General features: G+C 32.2%; 2 protein-coding genes across 7 annotated transcripts; both read left to right on the forward strand.

The window, feature by feature from the left end:
* The first annotated feature begins 5,560 nt into the window (after positions 1-5,560).
* On the forward strand, positions 5,561-8,576 carry LOC132049555 (uncharacterized). Of its 6 annotated transcripts, none has more exons than XR_009413119.1 (4): positions 5,561-5,924; positions 7,144-7,235; positions 7,318-8,262; positions 8,400-8,576. XR_009413119.1 is itself a non-coding variant. In XM_059440411.1 (3 exons), exons 1-3 carry the CDS (start codon positions 7,473-7,475, stop codon positions 8,471-8,473), a joined length of 315 nt encoding a protein of 104 aa, XP_059296394.1. In that variant the 5' UTR covers positions 6,239-7,472; the 3' UTR covers positions 8,474-8,576. The 6 variants fall into 6 exon arrangements, 1 of the variants encoding a protein (XP_059296394.1); XR_009413118.1 differs by lacking the exon at positions 5,561-5,924 and adding an exon at positions 6,233-6,302; XR_009413121.1 differs by lacking the exon at positions 5,561-5,924 and having other exon boundaries at positions 6,239-7,235; positions 7,318-7,917; positions 8,025-8,262.
* A 923-nt stretch (positions 8,577-9,499) lies between these two features.
* Positions 9,500-11,806, forward strand: LOC132049556 (actin-depolymerizing factor 1-like). Its single transcript, XM_059440412.1, has 3 exons — positions 9,500-9,663; positions 11,111-11,376; positions 11,460-11,806. The coding sequence occupies exons 1-3, from the start codon at positions 9,661-9,663 to the stop codon at positions 11,608-11,610; spliced, it is 420 nt and encodes a 139-aa protein (XP_059296395.1). The 5' UTR covers positions 9,500-9,660; the 3' UTR covers positions 11,611-11,806.
* The last annotated feature ends 417 nt before the right edge of the window (positions 11,807-12,223 follow it).

Here is a 12,223-nt window from a genome sequence, read left to right on the forward strand (position 1 = left end):
AATCCATGAAAATTCTCTATTTGTGAAATGAAAAATGAGGACATGGGTTTAAGGAGAGTTTTTTGTTACTTTAAACACATTTTAAAATAAAGAACACACTTTTTGGTCTATCGAACCGAGATCACTTAGTAGTGGTTGAAATTTAGGGCTCGTTTGGTTGGGAAACAACTTATTCTGGGATAACTAATCCCGAGATAAGTTATCCCGGGATTAGTTATTCCACCCTCAAGGTGGGATAAAATAAGGCTACAATCCCAGGATAACTAATCCCGAAATTAGTTATTCCGGATTTTTATTCCAACCAAACATGGGATAAGGAGGCATTAAAATTTTATCCCGAGACTATTTTTACTTATCCTTCACACCAAACGACCCCTTAGGATTATGAAATAAAATAACGCTCAATAAAGAATAAAATGGGAGAAATGGTTATTTGGCTCTTTACAATTTTTTTTTTAGTTTTATGATCCTTTTGCAAGATATCTTCATTTTTTACACATAAGAGATCTGGAAAAAAAAAACATAAGAAATCTGAAAAAGTCATTTTATTCTATTCAAATTGTAAGAGACCAAGGGATCTTATTTCCTCGAATAAAATGCACGGTGGCGCTTATAAGAAACTTTCAAAAAACAAAGTTTACAAATTCTTTTTGAGTTTCTGCAACTCCATTTGTTTGAATTGTATACACAAAATAATTATTTTTATGTAAAAATAGCCTATACAAATACTATTTTGCAAAAATTTAAAAACTGAATTTGCAAGTTTTAGTTTTGCGAACTTTATAATTATATTTAGGTGAAGATTCATGAGTTTTGTTATCCTCACAGTTTCAAAACATTCGTTTTTGCCTCTGTTTTATTCTTTATTTGCATAGTTAATTTATGTGTTTTGGTAAATTTTGAAAAGTTTGATGACAATTATACCTCAAAGAGCAACAGAGGTAGTGTTAGAGTCACAGTTGGCAATTTTTCTTGAATTTTCTATAAAAATTTGCTTAGGGTCCCTAATATTACTTTACTCCATTCACATATTTTTTTTGTCCAATCTCCATAAGGTCTACAATTTCACGGACGATTTTTTTTATTATTATTTTTAAAAGTTGCGGCAATGCTCTAAAGAAGGATTCGGGGCTTTTCATTATATATTTGTCATTATAATTATAACTATATATTGGCGAAGATCTATGAGTTTTGTCGTCCTCACAGTCTCATAATTTTCTTTTTTGCTCCTACTTTCCTTTATTTGCGTATTCATTGTATCTTTGTCATTATAATTATAAGTGTATATATGTGAAGATCTACGAGTTTTATCGTCCTCACACTCTCAAAATTTTGGTTTTTGCTCCTGTTTTCCTTTATTTGCATAGTTACATGTATGTGTTTTGACAAATTTTGAAAAGTTTAATGGCAGTTATTCCAACAAAAGTAACAAAAGTGGTGTCAGGGCACCAATTGGCCACTGTCCCTGAATTATTTTCAAAAATTTGGTTAGGATCCCACATAAAATCTCTACTTCATGTACATATTTTTTCTTACTACGCAATCTTCATAAGTTCTATATTTTCGCCTACCATTTGATTTTTATTTTTTGTTTTATATTTGAAAGTTACAGTAATGCTCTAAAGAATGACCTTGACTTGTCCATTGTCTATTTGCCATTATATTAGAGCTATATATAAGTGAGGGTCCATGAGTTTTGTCGTCTTCATTGCCTTAGAACTTTTCTTTCTGTCAATGTTTTGGCCTTTATTTGCATAGTTACCTCTATGTGTTTTTGTAAATTTTAAAAAATTTGATGACAATTATACGCCAAAAAGCAACATAGGTAGTGTGAGAATAATAATGGGCAATTGTAGTAGAATTGTTTTCAAAATTTGATTAGGGTCCCACATATTACTCTATTCTATGCATCTATTTCTCTTTCTGCCCAAATAAGTTCTACAATTTCACGGACCATTTTTTTATTTTTTATTTTATTTTTTAAAGTTGCAGCAATGCTCTAAAGAAGGAATCAAGTCTTTTCATTGTATATTCATCATTATAATTATAATTATATATAACTGAGGATCCATGAGCTTTGTCGTCCACACAGCCTCATAACTTTCATTTTTGCCCCTATTTTGGCTTTTATTTGTATAATTTCATGTATGTTTTTTGCTAAAATATTGAAAAATTTGATGTCAATTATGCCAAAAGCAACAAAGGTGGTGTCAGAGCGACAGTTAGCAACTCTGCATAAATATTTTGCAAAAGTTTGCTTAGGGTCTCACATATTACTCTATACCATGCACATATTTTCTCTTTCTGCCCAATCTTAATAAGTTTACGTTTCACGAACCATATGCTTTTTATTTTTTGGTTTTATTATTTAAAATTGCATCAATGATCCAAAGAAGGATTGAGACTTCTCATTGTATATTTGCCATTATAATCATAATTCTATATAGGTGAGGATTCATGAGTTTTGCAGTCCTCACAGCTTCAAACTTTTCAATTTTGCCCCTCTTTTGGCCTTTAGCTGCAAAGTAATGTGTATGTGCTTTGATAAATTTTTGGAGTTTGATGCGAATTATATCCCAAAAAACAACATAGGTAGTTTCATAGCAATAGTTGGCAATGTCCGTGAATTTTTTGCAAAAAATTATTTTTTCTCTTTCTACCCAATCTCCACAAGTTCTGCATTCTCACGGAATATCTATTTTTAATTTTTCGTTTTATTATTTAAACATGTAGCAATGCTTTAAGAAGGATTCAAGCCTTTTCATTGTATATTTGTCATTATAATTATATATAAGTGAGAATCCATGAGTTTTATCATCCTCACAGCCTCAAAACTTCATTTTCACCACTATTTTAGCCTTTATTTGCATAGTTACATGTACGTGCTTTGGTAAATTTTGAAAAGTTTGATAATAATTATACCTTCAAAAAGCAACTGAAGTGGTATCAGAGCGACGATTGGCAACTGTTCCTAAGTATTTTTTCAAAAATCTACTTAGGGTCTCACATATTACTAAACTTCATGCATATAAGTTCTCTTTCTGCACATTTATTTATTTATTTTGTTTTATTTGTTAAAGTTACAGCAATGCTTTAAAGAATAATTCAAACCTTTTCATTGTATATTTAATTATAACTGTATATAAGTGAGGATTCATGAGTTTTGTTGTCCTTAGAGCCTCAAATTTTTTGTTTTTACCCCTATTTTGGCCTTTATTTGCATAGTTACCTATATGTGGTTTGTTAAATTTTGAAAAGTTTGATGTCAATTATACCACAAAAACAACATAATTGTCCCTGATTTTTTTCCAAAAGTTTTTTTATGGTCTCTTATATTACTCTACCCGATGCACATATTTTCTACTTCTGCCCAATGTCCATTGGTTCTTCATTTTCACGGATCTTTTCTTTTTATTTTTTATTTTATCTTATAAAGTTGTAGCAATGCTCTAAAAAAGAATTCAAGCCCTCTCATAGTATATTTGCCATTATAATTATAACTATATATATAAGTGAGGATTCATGAGTTTTGTCGTCCTCACAGCCTTAGAATTTTCATTTTTTGTCCCTGTTTTGGTCTTTATTTGCATAGTTACATGTATGTGTTTTGATAAATTTTCAAACCTTTGATGATGATTATACTCCCAAAAAGCAACAAAGGTAGTGTTAGAGCGATAGTTGACAACCGTCCCTAATTTTTTTCTAAAGTTTGCTTAGGGTCCCACATTTTACTCTACTTCTTACACATATTTTTTCTTCCTGTCCAATCCTCATAAGTTCTACATTTTCACGGACCATTTATTTTTATTTCTATTTTATTTTCTTAAAATTGAGCAATGCTCTAAAGAAGGAGTTATACCTTTTTATTGTATATTGCCAAATTGGCCAGATGCAACAACTGTTTGTGTACCTCTCCTTTGAAAAAATAGGACAAGAGATAGAATTATATATAAAAAAATTATACTACAACATGTGTTATATATATGTAAAATGATATACTTCTATTATTTGCATCAACAGTGAAAGACTAAATCTATCTACATGACACCAACTATGTTAAACTTCTAGCTGATAGTTATTATTGCTAGAAAAATAGGTAAATATTATCAAAGAAGAAATGGCTTTGAGCGTGAATAAATCGACTTTCCTTAAAAGAAAGACCGTATATAGATAGATATTCTTATATATAGATTGAGGAAAATACAAGCTCAATGATTAAAATATTACAAAATATCTAACAATTATGTGTTTAGGATACAATAGCATCCGATTATACAAGTTAAATTGATTTTTAATTTATGTTAAACAATGGATACATTTGCAAAGGCAGACTAATCTTATTAACGCAGAGGTAGAGTGTCCTTATATTTATAGATTTGAGAGATGACTTTTTTGAATACTCATGTCTTTTCATGAATAGATGTGTCTGTTTAATTTAAGACCCCCAAATATTACAAAATATCTAACAATTATGTGTTTAGTTGCTAAATTAAAACGAATTGCAATATGAGCATCTAAATAAGATTTAATTACAAGTTAAATTGAATGAGGTATCGATTGATGTATTAAGCCATTAATTTATGTTAAACAATAAATGGATACATTTGCAAAGGCAGACTGGAATCAGGCGGTGTGGGATTAACGCAGAGGTAGGCAAGAAAGATTCTTAATGGACACACCCCTTTGTTCCGTTACTTTCCAATCTGGTACACAAATGACACGATACCAAAAGGCATGGATAATGCGTTTACTAAAATAGATTTTACTCCCTCCGGATCAAAAAAGTGAACATTTAACCTTTTTTTCTTGAGTAAAAAAGTCTCCACTTAATAAATTAAGAAAGAATTAATCTTATTTTTTACATTTGCCCTTATTAAGGTGCCGTTTGGCCATAAAAATTATTCACTTTTTTATATATATTTTTTTTTTTCACTTTTTTAAAAAAAAAAAAAGAAAAACCATCACTTTTGGGCATTTGGCCATAAATATTCCGAAGTACAACTTGAAGTTGTATTCGAATATCAAAAACTCAAAAAACTTGTTTTTCAAAAAAAAATTCACTTTTTTCACTTTTTTACAACTACATTTCACCAAAAAACTACAATTTCAAAAAAAAAAAACCCCATATGGCCAAACACCACTCCAACTCCAACTTCAAAAAAATTTCAAAAAAGTGAATTTATTTTTGATATCTATGGCCAAACATATATATATATATATATATATGTTGTGTGATCAAAAAAAAAATTTATTTATATAATTTTTCAATACATGTTTAATTAGAGGCAAAGAAAATCAAATTACTTATTTTTGTCAAAAATAAATATTCTTAGTTAGTATTTATATATCAAATGGAGATTTATAATTCTAACGGGATGTGTAAATGGTAGTATTTCTTCAACACTTTTTTTTATCGGGAGAAAATAATTTACTTTGTAATACAAATATCCTATTTAGTTCGGCTTGGCTATCTCAAGCTAAGCTTTGTTCTTACAAAAACTGTTTCTCAACGTGCTCTTAACCAGAATAATTAAATTAGACTATGTAATGTTTTTAATATTTAGAAACGACAGTTGGGTGTGTACGAACACTGCTCAAATATTTGTACAAAAATCTGAGTAAATTGTACCGTAAAATTTAGAGAAAGTGTTGAAATTATGATTTGATTCAAGGGCAAATTGGTACAATTTTCATTGTGTAACCCCAAATCTTTTACACGTGTCTGGACACTTACATTTTGATGCCAGCTGCTTCATCTACGAAATGCCACATATGTCTTTTGGAATACCTTTTAATTCTTTTTCGACTGCTTCTATTATTTTGATCTACCATGTCTCACTTTGTTGCACTACTATTTTCTTTCAGAGGTCGCCATGTTGATATTTTCAGGTTACTGTTCTTAGCTTTGTTGGGTGTATTTTTCAGTGAGTTTCTTTTACTTATCTTCTTTCTTTGCTTATTGCTTAAATTTTCACATTAATTTACTCATGACTATTTTCGGTGATTTTCATTTGGTATAAAGTCGATTCCCGGTGTATAACTATAATTTACTCACTGTTCCAATTTCTTCAAGAAGATTTGATATGTTTTATCTCTATCTGATTACCTGATTTCGGGCATGTATGTACTGACATGTGCCGCATAGATTTGATATGTGGATTGAAAATGATGAGGTTGTTTGACGAGATTCCTTGGTGAAAAAAAGACTGGTTTGTCGTAAAGAGAATGGACCTCAAGAGAAAAGAGGGAATGTGTTATGAAAATATCACTGCTAGGCCCTCATTACTGTGTCCCTATGCATGGTCAGTCCCAGTTTACTATATCAATTTAATTTCCTATTATGGGTTAATTTCTGGAGTTATTTAAATTTGTGCAGTTTATAGGCTAATTTTCGGTATTCGAATGTATTTGATCTATTTCAAATATGACATAGTTAATTTGTTCCTTCCTGTTTCTTCGAGCTTCAAGTTTTGTCTGTTGTAATCCTTTCTCCCCGTTCTTCTACCATTCCTTTCAATTCATTATCTCTTTCTTCTTCCTTTTTTTCCCATCTTGATTATAGGTATAATGATTTGCTGATATTTGTGAGTCACATGTTGTAATATTTCAACACAGTTCCAAATTAAAATTTCTTTAGAAAAATGTTAAGCAAATTAAATATCCTAATAGCCATCAGTAATGTCGCAAATCCATCGGTTGAACGTGAGCAAAGTGAAATATTTGCTAAATCTATTGCCAGAGATGAGGACATCTTGGGTGCAATGTTGGGAGGGATATGCATTTAGTGAAGCAGGCAAAATGGCATGATAAATTTACCAAATGGTTATGACGGTTGCGTTTCCTCTTGAGCTTTTATATGAATTCTTATTGTGCACTAAAATTTATGTGGTGGGAGAAAAGGATAAACATTCAAGAAAGAAATATTTCTGTAGTTGAGCGAGTTAATTGAAGAAATTTTCACATCCATGCATATTGACATGAAGTGAAATGTAATGGGTGCCTCTAATCAAATCTAAGCAATAGCCTTCATGATAAGGTTGCACAATGCACTAAAGTGTATTACTGTAATCTTATATGCAAATTACAGAATCTAGAAGTAACATTCTATATATCCATGATCATGTTTATACCTGATTTTCGAAGGTAACATGAAGCTCTTGCTATGCTGTTGTTTTCGGAATGGCAAGATCGACTACTAAGCTTCGCGCCGTACACAAAGAATAATGGCTTTGAGCGTATGTATGATGTGCTTGATATTTCTATTCAGCTTGATTCTAATAATTGGTAGATATAATGTTCTTATGTTTTATTCCACAGATTTTGAAGCTAAAGGCTCCGTTTAGTAGTTCAAGCATACATTAAATTGGAAAACTCTGAGCTATCCTCATACATGTCCATGGTTTAGATATTAATTCAGATTCACACGTATGTTCATATCCATATGATTTTGATCTTGTAATCAAAATCTATCAATGAAGAAAGGGAAAGAGAGTTCGGAAGAAGATGAAGCTGAATTGCGCTCAATATTAGAGAAGTTGGTTATTTCAGATTGTCAAGTGCTGAGGCTTGTTCAGTTTTGCTTCAACTTTTTGGTCAAAGGTTTTGTTGTGACACATTGACACTCATGAAGGAAAAAAATTCATATGCTAAATGTGTATTATATTTTTTTGGAGAAAATACAAATGAAAATCTCTCCTTCGTATCTCAACATTGCTTCCTATTAAGGTAGCAAAAAGGGAAATAATGTGACGGAAAAATTATATCGTATTTTATTCTACTCATTTATGAGCGTACACTTTTTGATGCTGAAGATGGACTGCAACTTTGGTTTGCCTGGAGATGTTGATTTGGAATCGTTCAATGAGAGACGATTAGGACCCTCAACTGCTGAAAAGATGAACATTGTTTTTGCTTTGGGTGAGATAGTTGTGTGCTTGATGTTGCTGGGTTGAAATTTAATTTTATGCTGTCTCAATGATTCTACTATATAACAACTGACATGCGAATATAAACATTCTCCACAGTTTTAAGACTCAAATGTTTCTATGCATTTGTTCAAAGCTTTTGCCTTTCTTTTGTTGCATGTCAGCATCGCCAATGATTCTACTAGCCGCATTTTGGGATTTGGTTTTCATAACAGCTCTGCTGTAAACTTTAACACGAAGGGAAGCTTGATGATCACAGTTTGGCTCAGACAAACAGAATCGAGACTGGGTTGCATGCTCCGTACAGTTTACTCTTTCACCACAGAAATCCTCAGATGTAAGACACATTGCATTCTCAAAAAGTACTGAACTTAGGATAAACTTGGCATTGTACAAGTGGTGACATGATATGTAGCAAGTATAATGTCCTTCAGTAAATCTTATTGTAACAGAAACATCTTTTTTCTATCACAGGTTAACTCCTATTACTTCTCTGAGGGACACTAACTATGGCTTCACCATTGGGAAAGAAGCTTCGACAACCTTGAGCCTAGCTGAAAAGACCAACATAGATATTTGATAAAGTTAGATGTTTCAGTAGTATGTTCAGGGAAATGAAATCATTTACCTAATGTTCTTTACGTGCGGAAACTTTTGTTCTGAATTTGATTGGATAAGTCCAGTCTTATTAAACATTGTTGGTGTTATTGTCTTACAAAATATAGTTGTAGTTTTATGTTTCCAGTGTGAAACTTTACCATTTGTTTTTTCTTTATTGCTATCATTCATCAAATGATTGCAAAGGATCCAACTCTTCATAATATTACATATCTCTAGTTTAAACAGAAATAAAAATCAATGATGTTAGAACCAACATCTATTTATGAGCTCACGGAATTTGATGTGTGTCCTTAAAAACTTTATTGCATAAGATTATTCTTTTGGTCTAAAACATACTAATACTTTACCTCATCGCATAACACTAGATTTATTTGTAAACAACAACTAAAGCTTGTTTGGCCAAGTTTTGTCAAAAGTGTTTATTTTTAAACGTGAGGTGTTTGATCAAACTTTTGAAAAAAAATTAGTAAGTGTTTTTTTAGAGTAACAACAGTTGTTTTTCAGGAGCTAACAAAATATTTTTTTTTCACAAATGTACTTTTTTTAAAAATATTTTTGAAAAAATACATTTAGAATCACTTTTTAAAGCTTGACCAAACAACAATTGCTGCTTAAAAGTATTTTTTATTTAATCAACTAAATACAAACTATTTCTCATCATTTTTTTTCTTTCTAAAAACACTTTTCAAAATAAGTTGATTCTAAATGTTTGTTCAAATAAAATGTAAGGGCTCGTTTGGTAAGAATGACAAGAGATAATTAATACTGTGATTAAATTTGGATAAATTTATCTCACATTTAATTAGGATAAAATCATGAAATTAATAGTTATATCTTTGAGAGTGAAATAACGACCCCAAAATAAAGTATCCTGAAATAATGAAAATACTAATAATGCCGACTTCTAGCTTCAAATAATAGAATGCCGACTTTCTACTTAAACAGATTTACGCGGCGCAAAGTCATTGCTTTAAGCCACACCCACAAAACACAGAATCGACACGACAGCCACTTATATAAGGAGTATAAGAAGAGCTCTTTCCTCCCTGTAAATTACACAGAAACTCAGTTATTCTGAATTTTGATTCTCCTTCAAAATCAACACACAAACAAGATGGTCAGTCTTTCATTTTTTTGAAAAAATATTTAGTTTCACTGCTAAGGTTGTCGGCCTCTTCTTTTTTGTTTTTGTGTTGTGTGTCTGTGTGTTCTTTTTTTGTGGTTGGTGTGATTTATCTGATAAGAGAAGCTATTTGGGTGTTCACCTAAATTGTGATTTTTGTAGAAATTTGTGTGATCAGCTAGTGTTTGATTACTTTGGAGTGTTCTTTTAATTGAAAATTTCTGATTTGTTTTCATCTGGGTGTAGCTGAAAAAGTGTTTAATCAGTAGGTATACTGTGTTACAGATCATTTAATTTTCACTTTGGGGACATGGACTTGTATGCTTTCAAACTGATTTTTTTTTTTTAACGTTTTTTGGAATTACAAATTGCATATGTAGGATTTTTGTCTTTTGAAATGTTGTTCCTGTATAGCTTGAATGCTGCGGGGTAAAAATTAAAGATGTGGTGGACCTTATGAAATGATTTAACTAGAATGGATCCTAGTTAACTCTATAATGAATATGATGATTGCTCTCTTCCTATTCCTTCTTAATGATTACATTTTTTTTTAATTTCTGGAGGATAATCCAAGCTATTACCTGGCTAAAATAGCAATGTTACACCCAAGGGTGTGGACCTAGTGGTTAATGAAGTGGTTTGACTATTGAGCATCACGAGTTCTCAGGTTCAATTCCCAGACGAAAATACTAGATGATTTCTTCTCATATGTTCTAGCATGATGAAACTATTTACAGTACACGATGTTGGTGGGAGGTGGCAGGGGATCCGACTGGGTCGAGGTGCGCAGTCGGCCCAGCTGCACGCGCCTCGACCCATTCTACAGGTACTTGCCACCTCCCACGAGCACATGTACATGCCAACTGTGGCCACCGAAGCTTGGAAAGATAGGAAGAAAACGCCTTTTTTACCTCAGTTGGATTCGAATCCGAGACCTCATGGTTATGATGTCTTCGCTAGCATTTGTTGCCAAGATCTTGTTGAACCTTTACCCCTCCTTTCTCCTCACTTCTTTTAACAAAAAATTTATTAATGAAAAAAATGGGTAAGATAGGTGTTATTCTGTACGGCGTTCAGACATAGATAAAATTGCTGCTGCATCGTAATGTAATGACATGATAATTGAGGAATAACCTAATGAAACTGATTCTCCACCAGCAACCATGAGATTGGGATTCGGGTCACCAAAGGGAGAAAAAGCGGGGTTCACGATATTTATGCCTTTAAAAAGAAACAGAACAGAATTCGAATTTAAACTGGTTTCTATGTTCTTGATTGATCAACTAGGCACAATGGAAATTTATCGTCAATTCCTTTCCAACAATATTCTACACTTTTTAAAAATGGATTAGAATCATTTTGCTATAGATGCTGGTGTGATCAATTTGAATGTGGAAAATTTCTAACATGATTGGGGGATGTGATATTGTTCATGCTATAGGCCAACGCAGCATCTGGAATGGCCGTGCATGATGACTGCAAGTTAAGGTTCTTGGAGCTGAAAGCAAAAAGAACTCACCGATTTATTGTTTTCAAGATAGAAGAGAAGCAAAAACAGGTTGTGGTTGAAAAAGTTGGTGAGCCAACACAAAGCTACGAAGACTTTGCTGAAAGTCTTCCTGCTGATGAATGCAGATATGCTGTCTACGATTTTGACTTCGTGACTGAGGAAAATTGCCAAAAAAGCAGGATCTTTTTCATCGCATGGTATTAATACTAAATGTTCCTATGCATTTTAATGGATACTATAAGAGACACTTTTGTCTCATTTGTGTTTTTTCTTTTGTAAGGTCCCCTGACACAGCAAGAGTGAGAAGCAAGATGATCTATGCCAGTTCAAAGGACAGATTCAAGAGAGAGCTCGATGGAATTCAGGTCGAGTTGCAGGCGACTGATCCGACTGAAATGGGACTTGATGTAATTAAAAGCCGGGCGAATTAGGTATGGATGGTTAGAAATCATATAGACCTGTTAGGGAAGAATCCTGATGCAATCATCTTAAGTAAATGTTTATAGCTTGTGGGACAAAAACTTGGCTAGAGATGATATCGGTGCCAAGTGCAATAGTATGTGTTCTATTTGATTCTGTACGAGCTTTATGCTGGTCTAATATAAGATGCGTTTTATTTTCTTAAAATTCATTGATCAGAGTGTTTCACTTGTCGCTTGATTCTACGAGCTAATATGTATCTGTTGTGAAGGACAGGACACGTTCTAAATTGTTTTTGAAGTTTGATTGACATCTTACCGTGAGATTCTTGTTCTGGAGTTTGAGAAGATGTTAATAACAACTGAAGATTTCACATTTAGAGATGCTTCTTCAAACTATGAATCCATCGTTATAAGAACATTTACAATTCAATGAGATACTTCGTTCTTTTTTCCAATACATCGTAGAAAGCATTTTTTGGTGATGCCCTTGTATTGGCTTATTCAGTGCACATTAATACTGATACTTTAACATGATCCATAACATTGATTTATTAGTAGTAGATTTTGAGTCCGGAGCCAAAAGGGTATAAAAATACACGATTTTTACCAAAGCGAACGTCCA

This window comes from Lycium ferocissimum, chromosome 3, assembly GCF_029784015.1.
Source record: "Lycium ferocissimum isolate CSIRO_LF1 chromosome 3, AGI_CSIRO_Lferr_CH_V1, whole genome shotgun sequence".
In the NCBI taxonomy this organism is placed as follows: Eukaryota; Viridiplantae; Streptophyta; class Magnoliopsida; order Solanales; family Solanaceae; genus Lycium; species Lycium ferocissimum.